The 17618-nt window shown below is 31.3% G+C and overlaps 2 protein-coding genes across 2 annotated transcripts; one reads left to right on the forward strand and one right to left on the reverse strand.

Annotated features, from left to right (window-relative positions):
- The first annotated feature begins 6743 nt into the window (after nucleotides 1-6743).
- Nucleotides 6744-8055, forward strand: LOC133331001 (PRKR-interacting protein 1 homolog). The gene is made up of 2 exons (XM_061539404.1): nucleotides 6744-6893; nucleotides 7438-8055. Exons 1-2 carry the CDS (start codon nucleotides 6744-6746, stop codon nucleotides 8053-8055), a joined length of 768 nt encoding a protein of 255 aa, XP_061395388.1.
- A 3156-nt stretch (nucleotides 8056-11211) lies between these two features.
- LOC133331000 (lissencephaly-1 homolog) lies at nucleotides 11212-13586 on the reverse strand. The gene is made up of 8 exons (XM_061539403.1): nucleotides 13469-13586; nucleotides 13102-13402; nucleotides 12877-13033; nucleotides 12632-12809; nucleotides 12420-12555; nucleotides 12192-12347; nucleotides 11372-11567; nucleotides 11212-11300 (listed from the first exon to the last, which is right to left on the reverse strand). Exons 1-8 carry the CDS (start codon nucleotides 13504-13506, stop codon nucleotides 11227-11229), a joined length of 1236 nt encoding a protein of 411 aa, XP_061395387.1. The 5' UTR covers nucleotides 13507-13586; the 3' UTR covers nucleotides 11212-11226.
- Nucleotides 13587-17618: the final 4032 nt, after the last annotated feature.

Raw genomic sequence — 17618 nt, forward strand, 5'->3', positions numbered from 1 at the left:
TATCGCCAACAAATAAATATACAAAGGCGTCAACTGACCTCCCCGGAAAGCAAAACGGAGGGGTCAGTTCATTTTTATTGGCCACAGCAGCACAACAGCAAATTTTGGCCAGGTTAACAGCCATAATAACCATTGTCGGCAACAGCACAAAACCGCCAACTACCACTGCCAAGAAAGTCTCGGGTTCTGCCTTACCCCGAAGGAAGAGTGCTCCTGAAAGAAGAAATAAATGTTGATGTAAAATATTGGCTAAGTCCAGGTAAAATAGAATAAGGCTTATACTTACTATTGCCTGAAGAAAATGTCAAAGCACCACTTTATTGAAATCTAAAAAAGAAAGAAGAAGAACAAAATTCAATTAATTAAAAATATAATTTAAAAAGGCACAAAATTAATATAAATTAAAAGAAAAACAACAAAAGAAAACAAGTTGATTTAAAGTTAAAAAAATATACAGTAAAAACTCGCTAATCCGGATAATTGATTGCAGACCCCAATCCGGATTACCGAGATTTCCGGATTATCGAGTTTTATTAATTGGTTTAAATTTATATTAATTTGGTGACAATTTAATTATTTTTATGATTTTATTAAAAATGAAAATTATTCATTTCAAAAATATGAACTTTGAATATAGTAGGTACCATTTTCAATTAAATTTGCAACGATTTTTTTATTAAAATAAAAAGTAACGTATCTTTACAATCCGGATTTTTGAGTCAAATAGGTCAATCAATCCGGATTATAGGATACGCAATGGGTTGTGAAATGCAGTCCGGATTACCGAATAATCCGGATTGTCGAGGTCCGGATTATCAAGTTTATACTGTATAATAAATAGTTTAATCGTATATGTATGTTATAACCTAGGTTAAGTGGTATTGTCTAAATGTTTTAAATGATTTTTGTAAGGAACATTAATTACTTGTCTTTCATATATATTTGAGTGTAGGGTTGCCCCAAATTACCTTGAAATTTGGTTTTGGAATTGATAATTTGTTTGTGGACGGAAAGTAATGTCCCAAACCACCTAAAAGAGCTCGTTTAGGCAGGTATTAATTGTGTTTTTTTTTTAAATGGCCTAAATTGGCAGTAATTTCGGAGTAATGAAAGGGTAATCCGAGTAAATGACTCGCAATTTGAAGAAAATTTATAGTTGTTAATGTTTCAAGTTTTTTTGTTCTATTATTAAGGAAAATGACCAGCTCAATAAATTGTTTTTATGTTAGAATTTAAATTTTAAATATGTTGTGTTAATTTCCTTTGTGTGAGAGCCAAAACTAAGAGTATGTTGTAAGTGAGTAAGTGTAAGTGGTGTACGGGGCCCTTTATATTTCAATTTAAATTTAGGATCAAAAGGGTCAAGGATGGGTGGGCGAAGTGGAGGAGCAGATTCCATCAAGCTCCTGTGTCATGGTTTTATGTTGTGTTTGTATTCGTCTTTGTTTTGTGTTGATCCAAAGTTCCTTAAAGTGTTCATTCCCTAGGGTTAATGGTGGCAGGGTTAAAAATCCCCCTGAATAAAAAACGCTCCCACCTGAGCTAGTGTGGAACCCCACCATTACGCCGCATTAGGCAGAATGTAACAGGGTCACTTCGAAAATCAATTTTATAACGGTAAATATAAAGAAAAACGTGGTTTCAAGGATTTGCAATTTGAAACTTGAATAACTTATTTACTTTATAACGGATTTATATTATATATATGTGAAAAAATACGCATAAAATGACAAAATTTTTTTTTTCTTCGGACTGTACGATGAATTTATGATATCAAGCCATATAAGTTTTATTATATTCCGGAGAAGAAAATTAAATTAGCTTTTGAAAATGATAAAAATCAAAAAAATCGGTTAAAAAATGTATGACTTATACACATTTTTGTATTGATTCTATGCATATTCTTTAAAGGAACTATGGGTCTATCTCATTTCCTATTGCTGTTGCAAAAATAACGGTTTGTAACAGGAAACGATACAGACCCATATTTCCTTTAGAGAATATGCATAGAATCAAAAAAGAATAATATAAATCCGTTGTAAAGTAAATAAGTTATTCGAGTTTCAAATTGCAAATCCATGAAACCACGTTTTTCTTTATATTTACCGTTATAAAATTAATTTTCGAAGTGACCCAGAAAAACCAAAGGTATTTTCGTGGTCCAGGGACTCCAACTAAACAGAATTGGTACATTAGAACCCTTGAAAAAATTTCATGTCGCACAGTGTTATTTAGAGTAACAACGCAAAGTAATTTATTATAATAGTTATTAATTAATGTAATAATTATTAAATAATCTAATAATTATTATAAGCATAATTTTTAATAAATTATTCCTTGTGTATATTGTCTATGAACCATAGTATTCCTTTCAGCCCAAAATTTCTTTTTTTTTCAAAATTATACATATTTTATTACTTCACTTATAAATAGATGTAAGTGTTAATCCCAGTAGATTTTCATTAAACTAAATTCATATTTGTACCTAAGGTTACCAATTACCATTTGAGCTCAATAGGTAGGTCCTGACTTTTGACTTCGTTTTTTATTTATCCAAATTGGATATATAATCTTATATTGGGATAAACATATATATATATATATATCTAAGTATACCATTTACAATTCAACTTAGATCATACGATGATGTATTCTTATTTAGTAATTCTATATTTAAGGTCTTTGAAGCAATGTACTGATTCTTGATATACATTTAAGGTAATAAAAAGGGTATAATGAATTTTATAACGATAAAAATTTAAATTAATATGTTGTAGTGATTTATTTTAATGTGGAATAAGGTAGGTCCAGCCAAATAAAATGTTTTTATGGGGTTTCCTGCAAAATGAGAAACCCGCAGGGGATTTTGAAGAAATCCGTGGGAGGGCTCAAGGTACCCATGCACCAGCTGGGGTACCCACAACAACTCTGTATCGCTATCGAGACTCTTTAATGTTATTTTTCTTTGATATACTGTTGTGCATGGTCGAGTGAGGACGATGAGCTAAGCCGAGGCAAATTTTCGTTTTATATGTTTTATTTTTTAATATTATTTTTTGTTTTATTTGTTTTTCTGTTTATTTCGAATAAATTATAATAATAACAACAATGACCGTTAGGGTAATTTGCGAATTGTATTTAAGCTGATTTATCAAAAAAATCGCCCATAAAAATCCACATAATGGTCAACAAAAATCTCACAAAAAATTGTGAGACCGAGATTTCATTAAGAAACCTATAAAATTCGAAGCCTATTTTTGATTATTATTATTAAAAATTCACATCCAATTTTTTTATCATCCATTTTTATTAATATATTTCTATTTTACTGCGTCTTATTAGCACAATTTATAAATTTGAATGTCGGTTTACTCGATATTTGGTAACAATTGTTACCAAATGTTACTAAATGTTGTCTGTTTACACAAAAACCGAGTAAAAGAGAGTCAAGTGAGAGAGCAAGTTTGACAGTTGAACAACAACAAACTTACTGGAGTTTACTGAAAGAATTTTATTCAGTAAGATTTTGCAAACTCAACATTTTTTGATCAGCTGTTTTATGACCAAACACAAAAATTATTCAAAACATTTTTTTAATTTGCAAAGTTCAATTTGAAGTTAAGTTGTATAAAAATTACAGAAAATGGAAGAAAATTCGTAAGTAATGCAAAGTTTTATTAAATTAGAAACTAATTATATATATATATATATATATATTTAGGCAGGTTCCAGATAGAGGGCAATGTATTGATGCAGGAAGCTTAAATGTTCCCGGGGAACATACCAAATCAATTTTTCTTTCATTGTTCATTTTATTTTTAATATTAAATGTAATACAAATAATTGTGTTTGTCCTTTTTTGTTTGTTTATTTTGGCGCAAATAAAAATTTGATTTGGCGCAAATAAAAATTTGATTCAGTTTAAATAAAAATTTGATTTTCTTTTCAAACTGTAATTTTAATTCCCAATTTCAAGGCTCCAGCTCTATCTATTTAGTACTTTTTGTACTCATAAGTACGATTTTTTAAAGCTACCTCAATCCTGTATTCCAATAGTTTCTATTTTCAGGATTCCATCTTTATATGTTCAATTAAACGTAAATAGTACCAAATTTAGTACGATTTAGTACTTTTCATACACATAAGTACGAATTTCGAAAACCATTTTTATATATCAGCACCACTTTCCAATCTGTTTTCCACATAAAAATTCGAGATTCTAGCTATATATGCTTAATATATATACAATTACATGGCATAATTACAGAATGTAGTCTCATTTGAGCATTTTTTGATGGCAAGCCTTTTTAATTTGGAACTCATCTATCAATTTTAAATACTATGGAAAATAAATTCCATAAAATGTTATGTATGCATATTTTCAATAAATTAAAAAAATATATTTTCTAAAGTTGAACATTGCTCTCAAGATTTAACCAGGGTTGTTACAACTTATATTTATTTTTATAGAAAACCCATTCATTTTTTTCGTTTTTGATAAAATGTAAAAAATATGTCAAATGAACAGAACGAATTGTTGCATTTGTTTTTATTTATTCTGACGTTATTGCCCATAGGGTAGAAGTGTATTTTCTACTTTCTGATAAAAGCTACCCTACCTTGTATAATTGTACCATGATACTACTGAGATCATGGCGATTAACTGTCAAAGTGCGTAATTTCTACTTGAATTCGTTGAGCAATGTTTGCAACCATATGAAATATTATAAGAAAAAAATTGACAGACAAGATTTTTTGTTTTGATACATCACCTGGTTTTTGCATCATGCTCCGATCCATGGCACAATAAATCCATTTAGAACAGCTGATGTCTTGATTAACTGTCAAAGTGCGTATTTTCTACTTGAATTTGATGTGCAATGCTGCCACATTTTTGAAATATTATAAGGATAAATTTGACAGATGGTCGAGACAAAAACAAATGTTTTTGTTTTGATACATTACCTTATTATTGCATCATGCTCCAATCGATGATGCAATAATAAGGTGATGTATCAAAACAAAAACCTTTGTTTTTGTCTCGATTATCTGTCAAAAATGTCCATATAATATTTCAAATGGTTGGCAACACTGCACATTGAATACAAGTAGAAATTACCCACTTTGGCAGTTAATCAAGACATCAGCTGCGCTAAATGGATTGATTGATTGATTTCATTTTATTGAGTCTTCTTCTTTTCGATTACATATGTATGTATGTACTTAATAAATGATAACAAACGTAAGCTTAGAACTATAATCGTTTTGTTCTAATACACAATGAATGCTGAAAAGCTACATGCTAAAATGATATGAATGGTGTTAAATAATACAAGTATTTATAAGGTATACAAGGCTTGCTCACGGCCTATTAATCTTTTACGGATGCGCTAAATGGACTACCTATTCATTCAACATATAACACGAGCATGGCCTGTAAATAAGGTCACCAGGGAGACCAGCTGATAATCGATACCTCTCAAGTTTGCTATCAAAATGCATTATTATTGAATTGACTTCCATTAGAAAGCGTAAACAAAGACGAAATTTTTGACATTAAAGGGCTAAGCAGAATGCTCGCGTTGAGCCATCCGTTGCGTTATCGCAGCACACATCAACTTCGAGCGTTTGTGTTATCGTTTCCTTGTGGTTGTTGTATTTTCGATAACACATAACGCAACGGATTGCTCAACGCGAGCATTCTATGTAGCCCATGATCTATTAATAAGGAAATTACGGAGTAGAGTTCTATCTAGTTCAGTTGGCTGATCGCTCTTTTTAGTTCAGCTCTTTTGACTGAACTAGTTCGGTCTTCTAGTTCAGTAGTTCAATCGTTCACAATTAAGGGCTAAGCAGAATGCTCGCGTTGAGCCATCCGTCGCGTTATATGTTATCGAAAATACAACAACCACAAGGAAACGATATGCGTTTGTGTTATCGTTTCCTTGTGGTTGTTGTATTTTCGATAACATATAAGGCGACGGATGGCTCAACGCGAGCATTCTGCTTAGCCCTTTTATTCAGCTGTCGTTTTACTTCGGAGGTTATGTTCTTGGAAGATTGTGATGTGTGAATAAAAACAATTTTACAATTTTGTTTTATTTATGGTAAGGATATTATATATAACAATTTTAAAACAGTTTATGGGGATCTATAAGGTGTGGATTTTTAAAGAAAAGTTTCAGAATTATTGAAAAATTTCTTGCGAGCATAAATAATAAGCAACATATTTTATATGTTTACTAAATGAAATCGCTGTAAATATCACATGCAAAATAAAACTCGATCGCTGCCGCTTCCATTTAGAGGAAAATCGAACTAGGTCAGTAAAACGCTCAAATTTTAATGAACTAAAAGGAACGACTTTGAAAGACCTAGTTCAATCGGTCTTTTAAGTGAATCGTTCATTTGAACTAGTTTGTTCGTGAACTGGTTCTACTCTCATTGATGCGAGTATCATTTGGAATCTCTAACACCAGCTGGTCTTCGGGAATTAACAGCTGATATTGTTGTTGAGCAAGCCTAATCGGTGTTTGTATTGATTCTGGGTTTTATCAGTTACGTTTTGACTGAATTTCGTCCAATTCCACAACGCCGTCAAAACATTAGAAGCGGCATTGTACTTAAATTTTTTCATTCGAAAGCACTCCACGCCAATAAACCGAGGAGTTAATACTTTGCAATCCGAGTCTTGACTGTTTAAAATCAGGAATATTTGATCAATTCACAACGTTTAAGCTGTAATGTCACTTATAAAGAATTTGGTAAAGGAACCCGAAAGGAAGGATTCGAAATCGGACAATGATAGCGATGGTGAAAAGAAGCCGAGGCCAATAATAAAATCCGCTATAGATCTGCAACGTTTGAAACTTGAAAAACTAATGAAAAATCCTGTAAGTATAGCCATTACACTATGTGGGCCTTGGGTCTCTGATCACAACGATTAAGTTGTAATATTATCGATGTTCTTAACTCCGGAGGTATGGGGTTATGAAGTCCTTGGCATAGTCTCTATTGGCATCTGTGTGTTATTGATAGCCTTAAAAACACCGGGACAGTGACCAGCAAAATTTGTTGCAATAAGTGATATGTCGTTTTAAATGGTAGAACTTTCCTAGGGACTTTTGGATAGGTCGTTATAACCGATATTTCGTTATAAATGGTGTCGTAATAAACGATTTCTACGGTATCTTGCTAAATTTGCATTAGCTGCAAATGAGAATTAGAAGGGTACCATAACCAATCATCTGTAGTTACTAGACCCTTGAGTAAGGATAGATTTTCTTAAAACAATGTTTTTGGAATCGCTCATGGCCCATTGGGCTAGGTTCTCGTTTATAAAATAAATTGAAATTAAAAAAATTAAATTGAAATTAAATTTCCCAAATAACAAGGATCTGTACACGAAATACGCTAACACTTATTTCTTTTCCATAGGACAAACCTGTGATTATCCCTGAGCATCGCAAAGAAAAGGACTATATGGCAAGTGTTCCCACATTTGTGCGAAATGTTATGGGTTCCAGTGCTGGAGCCGGGTCTGGAGAATTTCATGTGTACCGGCATTTGCGTCGCAAGGAGTATGCTCGCCAAAAAATGATTCAACAGAAAAGTTTGCAAGAACAACTTGACGATGAGTATCAGCAAAAAATAGAAGAAAATCGTCGTAAAGCTGAAGAGAAAACGGCAAAGAAGAGAGCAAAGCGCCTTAAGAAGAAGCAACGGGCAAAAAAGCCTAGACAACAGAAAGCTCCCAGTGAATCGACGAAGAGCAATGAAGACGATGGCAATACATCAAGCGACTGTAGTGAGGACAACGATAATGACAATAAAGCAAATGACGATAGTCCAACAACATTAACATCTAACGAGTCTGTGGAAAATAATGCGCCCAGTGTCAATAACGCCGATGATTGCACGAAGGATGCTAAATCAAATTCCTCTGATGAAACTCCGCTGAATAAGGATACAATATTGGTAGAGTCTTCTTCGGCATCTACAGCAGCAACTAAAGATGATGTTACAGAAAACGATAAAGAGCATCCAGACACATGATTATAGATGTACTTTTAAATATTTTTATGTAAAAAAAAAACATTTTTTAATTAATAAATAGAATTCTTTTACGAACTGCGTCCGTATTCAATGACATTTTATGCCATTATGGCATAAATATTTTCAAAACAAAATCAGAGACGGAATTGAGATTAGATTTTACTGGGGAATTTCGAGGTATGGGGAAAAGGTGTAACAGTCCCGAGAAGGAAAACAATATAGTTCCAATCCTCCGGCATCCACGTTTGTGAAGTTAATGTCAAAAACATCCATACACCCCACTTTAAAAAAGTGCATGTGGTATCTTCGCCATTCATAATGGGTCGATTATGAATTGCAAACAAACATGAATGTGCTCATTGTCAGTTGCCCTTCGAATGAAACTTTCTAGTAATAGCAACATGGTATTATAAAAGGTAACAGCAAATCCCAGCTGATTTGATTCCAACGTAATACTAGTGTCAATATGAATTTGACAAATTATGTTTTTAAAAATCACCCAACAGGAAAATTGGGAACGCATACAATTTGAAATTGTTCTTTATTAAATGTGCTCTTGTATTCAATTTACTCAATCTGCCTGCTGGGAAAGTTTGAGGAAGCAAATCTTTCTTCAAGGAATAACTCGCTATTCCCAGCATTTTCATATGTGTTACACATATATATGGCAATGGCTCAATTATAGGAAATATGTGGAAGCGATAGAAATATAAATTTGAAAGATTTTCATTCATGTTTTTCAATTTTTATTTTGAGGATTCGAAAATATTTCATTTTCAAAATAAAAATAATTTGATGATATTTTGTTTGTTTACATTTTTCTGTCAAATGAGTTGACACTAGTAGAACTTACAACAACAAATTTCCATGTGGTTGTTGTATCGTTTTTTGTACAACAACACTTGCTGTTACCTTCTATTATTATACCATGTAATAGCAATAATAATTTTTAATTCCAATTTTTCTTTATTTTCCGGCCAAGTTTCGAATTTCATCTCTGAAATAATTAAGATCAACATTTCCATTAGCTTATTGCCATATAACAAAAAATCCTCCCAAAAAATACATTCTTAATAAAACAACTCAAATGTCTTTTGTTATGTATTTCGAATGGATTATATATGTATATTGAATGTTTATTATTGCAAATTTCTGAGTATTCATTTCGTTTTAAACACAAACAAATTAAGGATGGATTTAGATTTTCATTATATTTTATTCGGATAAATGACGACATGACAAAATCTACATATTTAGTTTATATCATCTTATGTTTTGTTTGAGTGAAATAAAATTATTAATTTGTGAAACAGTAATTCTTTTCACTACCGTTTTTTTTTTGTTTGTTTTCAGAATAAAGCCTCATAATTACTGTTTCCACTCATAGTTTCCTCTTTCAGATATTTCAAAATGTTTGTTTTTGTTTTCGGTATAGAATTGGTGGAATTGTTTTTTAAGCATTTCAATGATATATGTATGTGCAGCAGCAGAGTGTTCTCCACTTTAGATTTATATACTTGTTTAGTTTTTCTTCATATATTTTAACAATAACAAAATGTTGCAAAGAAAGAAAAGCAGCTACTAAATATTCTGGTTTTCAGAGAACTTATAATTTGGACAAATATTATTACATTATTGACGGCGGTGATGAAATTAATGAAATGTTGAAAATGTGTCTGTTTATAGCAGTAAAACAAGTTGTTTTGGATTTTGTTTAGCCAAGTATTTTTATATTTTCCCAAATTTGTTGTTGATACTGTTTTTGCTTTTACTTTCACACGATATATTTCATGTATTTCGAACATGTGTAACTTTAGTAAATACAAGTTTGAATTTCAATACAATTTCGAGATAGTGCATATAAAATTGGGTTTTGTTGTCTTTATCTGACTGTTAATAATTGTGGGAGTGCTTAAAAAAATTAAACTTTAAAAAAATAAATGAACAGAATTCGTTGGCAAATAAAAAATCTATACAATATGTATTGGATGTAGTATGTCATTCTTTTGACACGCTGTGTTATTACAACTGTATATAAAAAAATAAAACAAATTTGTATTTACTTAGTCGTCGTTGAGCACATTTTGTATGATCCAAACTTCAATTACATGGAACGGACTTCAATGTTTTCCTCATGTTGACTGGCGGCGTTGGCTGTGGAGTTTCGATACTTGGAGGTGGTTGAATTGAAATGTTATTAGATTTGGGAAGAAAAACACAACACACATGTATATCGGGGTCTTATAATATATGTATCATCAGTTGTCGTTTACACAAGGTCTGGTTTTTCTCCTCTTCATTTTTGTTGTTGTTGTTAATTATTAACTCTCTATGAGTAATGTAAATATAACTCGCCTTAATTAAAAAAGCCCTACTATTTAAAGTACAAATTAAGATTAACTTAAAATTTCTACTTGAACTTGAATTTATAGAGACACATTTTCATTAAGTTTTATTTTCTTTTTTCATTTTGTATAAAATCATAATTCTAATAATGATTGTATGTGTGTATTTATATATATAGAAATAATAATTAAAAATAATAATCCAGCAAGCGAAAACTTAAAGTGTGTGTGTTGTTTACAATTACAATTAAAAGGCGTAGTACACATAACATTCGATTTGAGTTCTACTCAATACTTACAATATAAGAGAAATAGATTTGAAAACAAGTCTGCCTATACCTTGCACTTTCTTTTTCGGAAAATGTCGAGAATTGCAGTATATTCTAAAACTTGGTTCTAACAGGCATTGGCAGGCAAACTATCATTTGGACTCACGAATCACGATTACGCCTAAAAAAAAAAAAATGTGAGAATTTTGCACTTTCAAGCAATTGCGTTTGCCATATCTTGGTTGGTTGTAGTTGATTTTTTTTTGTTTAAACGTAATTTTAGTTGGTAATCTATATTATATAGAGATGAATCACAAGATTCTTGAATTGTTTTGTTTTTTTGTTTTTCGATATTAAATTATAATCAATAAATATATATTTATGTATAGGTTGTGTGTGTGTGTATTTTATCTGCATTAATTGAAGTAAATTGTAGCTCTTAAACAATATATATTATTTTATTTTCATCTCCTGACAAGGGAGCACACAAAACAGACCAATGCCAAATTATGTGTCCCTATCGCCTAACCTTTTTATTATCATTAATTACTATTGGCTTAACGACATTCCCAAACCTTAACCGTTGTATCTACGCTACCCGAAATGACATATGGATGTGTTTTGTGGAAATCTGTGAGAAAAAAATAAAATTATGTATAAGAAAACGATTTGACTAGCAGAAATCAATTCAAAAGCACATACCAACTGAAGTGCAGAAATGTTGATGCGCGGTAAGAGTTTTCGTGCATCGTTTGTTGCGTAAATCCCAAATTCGTATAGTTTTGTCGTCACTGGCTGATATTAAATATTTGCCGCCGGGATGGAAAGCCAATTCTCGCACCCAGTTGTCATGTCCAGTGAGTACAAATAAGCATATTCCAACACTCACGTCCCAGACCTGAAATAAAGAAAACATAACGTCATTCATAAAATGTATTTTTACAACAACCAAAAAATGTGACGCGTCACATCATACATGTAAATAAATTGTTTTAAAAAGTATAGTAAAAATATGAGCTACCCGGACATTAATTAGTTCACATAATAATATTCGTTCGATGTGTAATAATATATATTTTGCTCCTATACAAACTTGACAAAATTCCGATATATGCGATTAAAAGCCAACATATTAAAGAAGTCAAATGAATTACAATGGAATAAGTGTGTGGATGAATTTTGATCCTACTTTTGCAAGCCCTTTTGCTCTTCAAGATACCAGCTAAAATCTATACCAACTCCAAAAATTGTAATCACAAGAATTTTGTCAAATTTCTATTGAGGCAAAATATTTTTTTAAGCCCCTGCATGTATATATAAATTGTATGGAATAAAAATATGTCAATAATAAATTAGAACTAATCGAATAAAAAAAAAGAATTAATTAACACACATACTACATATTATGAAATATTAACCACTTATCATTGATGTTTCAATTATTTTATAGCTTAATTGCTTTTGCATTTGATTCCTCTATAGGAATTTAGATTGAATTATAAATATAATAATATTAACTTACGCGAATGGTTTTGTCCCTTGATCCAGATGCTAAGAATGGACCTTGATGGTGACCTTTTTTGTTATCTGCTCCTGCAGCTTCATTAATTGCAGAAGAAGCAGCCTCTGGTGCCCAAGCAATACACTCAACTGTGTGATCATGGTCGCGTAACTCAACCTTTTATTAAAAATATTCAAATTAATAAATTACAATCCAAAAAGAGAAAGATATTTTTGTATTTAAACTTACTTTGCAGTCTTTTGAATTTAACGACCAAACACGAACTGTGTGATCAATTGAGCATGATGCAAACAAGTTACCTTCCATGTGTACACGTACCATACGTACCCACTCTCGGTGGCCAACAAAAGTTTTGACACAATATCTGCAATTTTAGAAAATGTAGTCAAGTAAAACAATACATAAATTTGCTCACACAAGTTTGTATATTCGACACTCACCCAGTGGCAACTTCCCACATTTTAATTGTTCTGTCACGTGACGCTGAAAGCACGTAATCACCGGCTGGCACAAAAGCTACAGACGATACATTGTGATCATGTCCATGCATTGTTTTGACACATTCATAACTCTGCTGGAAATCCCATAATTTGATAGACAAGTCAGCGCTGCACGATGCTGTATATGGAATAAAAAAAATAAGTATTATCCCAAAGAAATCATTATTGGGAGAGTAGCATCATACCCAGCAGTTTTCCTTGAGCATCAAATGCTATATCCTGCACGGAATTTGTGTGACCCTTAAGACTGCGTTCATATTCTCCTGTTTCAAAATCCCATATTTTAATGACTGCATCTTCTGATGCCGATACCATTAGACTGAATATTGGATGAAATATAACCTAAAATAACCGTCAAGTTATTAATTTTCAATCATTAATATTTGTTTTCTATATAGAGAGATACTTACTCGTGTTATGCTGGCACGATGACCTGATAATGAAAACTTTTCAGGTGGTCTGGGTATCCATTCGCCAGGTTTACGATCTACTTTTGTCGGAGCACCCTCTATAACCTCTTTTTGAGTTTCTGCAAGTTTAGCCTCAAGGTCCAATACTTTCTTTTGTAAACGTATAACCGAGGTCCACTTCTTTTCTAGCAGACCACCAAACTTCTTTTCAGTTTCACCACTGAGATCGGCTTCTTTACGGAAAGCTTCCAATGATTCTGAGTATCCATTACTGCCTAAATAATCGGCAATCGCTTGGTTACTGCAATTGAAAAAATATTCGAAATAAACAACTGTTTGCATCATTCAGTATCATTTGAATACTTACAGCTCCTCGCGCTGCCGTTGCGACAACACCATTTTCATGCTGTTCTCAATTAAGGTCGGCTTTGTGTTGTTCCTCACTGATAAATGTCACTTTTGTACAATTGCCAAAATATTCTTTTATATTTAGTAAATATATTCCTTAGTGCTCAGCACTTTAGGGATATCTGAAAATAGAAATGACATTTAATTTGTTATTTATTAATTTATTTTAGAAGTAGTTTTATGTGTTTTATGGAATTTTTCTTCTTAAAAAGTCTGCGTGCAGGGAACAAAAAAATTAATAATTACTGACAGGTTTACATTGGATAAGTAGTTTTGTGTTGCCATCTACCACAATAGCAGGTTAAAAATAATTCGATTGCCTACATAAAAATGTAAACGTCAATTCAAACTTCATTTTAAATTAGTCGGAAAAAATTTACATAATTTATATTAAAGTATTTTGCCATTAAATGGCAAGTTTTTTAATTATATATTTTTGTCTGGAGTCACAATCACAATAAAAGAGAACTCTTTTATTTCTACTCCGACTTAAGAACCCTAAAGAGTTTTCAACGCAGTTATGTGAAGAAGAAAGTGAAGAAATGCTAAAAAAAATCTCTTTGATACAATAAGGAATCTTATTGAGGTATCATATGAATTGATTAAAATTTGTGATTTTCCATTTGATATTCTCATTTCAATATTTTCTAAATCTAACACATTATCAAACTTTTATTTAGATAAGAAAAGGTATATAACAACAAAATATAAATCAAATTCGAACAAATATAAACATCACGGTGTAAGGTTCGCTGTTAAAAATAACAAGTGTTTGAATTTGTGTATAGCTTTCAATTGTTATAGGACCACATGGCCATTAATATAAATTTGCTTTGAAGGCATATTTAGGATATCATCGTTGTCATTTATGCAATTTGCAACCCATTGAAATCATAATCGTTACATATTACATACATAATTTCCAAATTAGTCGTCCGAAAACGAACAAATTAGAGCAAATATTAGGACGAATGCAGCTCTATGCACACTTCCCAGTTTGAACGAAAACGTGTTACTTCAATGTTAACATATGGGTGGATTGGGACATATTTATCCTTGGGAGCAACACAATATCGTACAATGCCTGATTTGTGGCGAAAATTTCAAATTATTTCAATGAAGGGCCTGCGTTATTAGAATGTCATTTAGGACGAACAAGTTTGGAAAGAATGTATCAATTATTATCACAACAACAATATCATTGACATAGGCCGCAGTATTAGTTCTATGTTAGTCCAATTTCACAAGTATTTCGTTCATAGCCAGTAGCTATATCAGGGGTCATACATACGGAACTCTCTCCAATGAATTCAATTAGGAAGTATTAATTTTTTTAACGCTTATGGTTTACTCATTTGTCATACCACCAAAAATTCAGATTTTCCAATTAATGTGTTTTGGCATGTTTTAAATAATTTCAATGTTCTGCATGACTCACAAAAAAAACCTAACGGTGGTTTCAATGTTCTATTAACAACATTTTGGATTGTAACATTAGATTGGATAAGGTCGTATTTACACATTTGCTATTAACTGTTATATTGTGGTTTATTTGATATTATTCTCCTACAAGATACGTCAAATAAACCACAATAGGGTAGTTGATCGCATAAATGTGTTACGAAAAAAAAATCGTATACGCCAAACGATTAGGGAAGCAATTATTGCAGAAAACACTTTTATCTACAATTAATTGTCATATATCCAGAATAATATTAAATTATGTTTGCTCTCGGAATTTTATTTTATGTTAGTCCATTTCCTAACGTGTGTGGACTGCTCCAGCAAAGGGAGAGGGGGGATAATCGATTTTTCTGCGACACTGTGGTAACTATTCATTTAAAATATAACGGCTTGATGAAGAAAACAAAAGCACAAAGAACTGTCACCACACATTACTGGTTATGGTTTTTTTGTTTCCCTTCTTTTGTAGTTTTTTCGTATTTTTTTGGATTTATTTATACATTTGTCTTTGAAAACCTATTAATTGCTGAATCAAATTATGAGGACAGGTGCTGATGTCACATAGATATTTTTACACTAACTTCGAAAGAAGACTCAAACCGAATTTCAATCAAATTTGTTTATTCAACATCTCTGACGAACTATCTAGGCATTTTGCACAAAACCAAAGCTTGGTACGGCGAAACAGATATAGTTGAATGTATATAGAAACCGAAACACAATATTTTTTAATTCTTGTTTTGCAAAATATTTACTGGTATATTAATCTCTGAGCTCAGCTGGCTGGCAGACGACGACGGACGATTAATGAATGAGTCATAACTAAAAATCTCCAAAATGTTGTCAGAGAGCACAAGTATACACATCAGTCATGACGGCGCATTCATTCTAGTAGTCCCCAAAGAACATGGTTTGTTGTTTTTGTTGTAATCAAGCTTTTCTCTTGTGTTAGCCCTCTCTCAACTAAATACAACCAACAACTAAACAATCAAGGAACCAACTGGCCAACCAACCATTCGGTATACCACCACCACCACTTTATTACCCAAACATTATGAGAAAAGAAAAAATAAGACACGAATGAAAAATGCCAACAGTAAATGTGGCTAGCAAAACAAAACAAACAAAATCTAAATTCAGAAACAAAACGAGATTAGATTAAAAAAAAAACTTGTTAAGTATGTTTACTTTTATATGAGAAAAAAAACTAAAACAAATCTCAGTGAAAAACGAATTGAGTGAAAACGTTTTTACTTTTGATTGCACTAAATAGTGAAAATGATAGTAGGTGGCTTTGCAAAAACGACAAGATTTCAGGTGTTGTTGGCTGATTTTGCCTAAATAACTCACTCATCATGCTAGTTACTATATTAATAAGAAAATTTGCACAATAAACCTCTAATATCAATCAATAATCCATTTTAAAACAGATCATAAGAATAAATATCAGGGACCGTAACGGTTATAACTTATATAAAATCAGGTAAAAAATAACTGTTATTATGTGCCCTAAATAAAAAAAATATCCACTTTAATTATTTATTTTTTAACGGAAAAAATAAACGTTGATTTTTATTTTTTCCGTCAAAAATAAAGTCTTTTTGGGATTTTTATTTTTTCCGTCAGAAAATAAGTCTTTTTGGGATTTTTATTTTTTCCGTCAGGAAATAAAACTCTTTTACGTAAATAAACATATAGAGTTTGGTACCAGTTATATAACCTTTGACCTAATAGTCATAAAGGAAAATTTATCGTAGTAAAATGTAGTATTCTTGCAGGACTGCAGACAAATTGCATTTCTTTAAATTATTCAACTGCCAGCGTCGAAATGTCAGTGCTGACACAAAATTTAAATATTACTACTCAGATAAGCATAATTTACATAGGTATTTTGAATTTAATCTATGACCCACATTTTTAGAACGGTACACAAACTGTAACCTATAATTCTACTATTTTTGATAAGGGTATTTAATATTAATAAGAAAATTTGCCCAATAAACCTCTAATATCAATCAATAATCCATTTTAAAACAGATCATAAGAATAAATATCAGGGACCGTAACGGTTATAACTTATATAAAATCAGGTAAAAAATAACTGTTATTATGTGCCCTAAATAAAAAAATATCCACTTTAATTATTTATTTTTTAACGGAAAAAATAAACGTTGATTTTTAACTGTTAAAAATGATTTTTATTTTTTCCGTCAAAAATAAAAGTCTTTTTGGGATTTTTATTTTTTCCGTCAAAAATAAGTCTTTTTGGGACTCTTATTTTTTCCGTCAAAAATAACAGTCTTTTTGGGATTTTTTTTCCGTCAAAAATAAAGTCTTTTTGGGATTTTTATTTTTTCCGTCAGAAAATAAGTCTTTTTGGGATTTTTATTTTTTCCGTCAGGAAATAAAACTCTTTTACGTAAATAAACATATAGAGTTTGGTTCCAGTTATATAACCTTTGACCTAATAGTCAGGGGAATGATTCCTTAATTAATATTCATTATTTGGTACACTAGACTATATTTTTAAAAATGTATAACAAATATTTTTTTACCTTTGATCTTGATTACTTATGTGTACACTTATTGTAATAAGGACAGAGATTTATAAATTGTAATTTTATAACTGATTACAACTTACGTAA

This window comes from Musca vetustissima, unplaced genomic scaffold (genome assembly GCF_032173495.1).
Source record: "Musca vetustissima isolate MV318-11 ecotype Yass unplaced genomic scaffold, APGP_CSIRO_Mvet_v1 utg66272, whole genome shotgun sequence".
NCBI lineage: Eukaryota > Metazoa > Arthropoda > Insecta > Diptera > Muscidae > Musca > Musca vetustissima.

What these genes read in the sequence shown, in the direction of transcription:
- LOC133331000 (XM_061539403.1), bottom strand. Translation starts at nt 13,506, where the DNA reads ATGAAAATGGTGTTGTCGCAACGGCAGCGCGAGGAGCT. An exon ending in CAACGGCAGCGCGAGGAGCT is followed by an intron (nt 13,403 to 13,468) that starts GTAAGTATTCAA and finishes TTTCAATTGCAG; the next exon opens with TAACCAAGCGATTGCCGATT. An exon ending in ACATTTCTGCACTTCAGTTG is followed by an intron (nt 11,301 to 11,371) that starts GTATGTGCTTTT and finishes TTTTTCTCACAG; the next exon opens with ATTTCCACAAAACACATCCA.
- LOC133331001 (XM_061539404.1), top strand. Translation starts at nt 6,744, where the DNA reads ATGTCACTTATAAAGAATTTGGTAAAGGAACCCGAAAGGAAGGATTCG. An exon ending in AAAAACTAATGAAAAATCCT is followed by an intron (nt 6,894 to 7,437) that starts GTAAGTATAGCC and finishes TCTTTTCCATAG; the next exon opens with GACAAACCTGTGATTATCCC.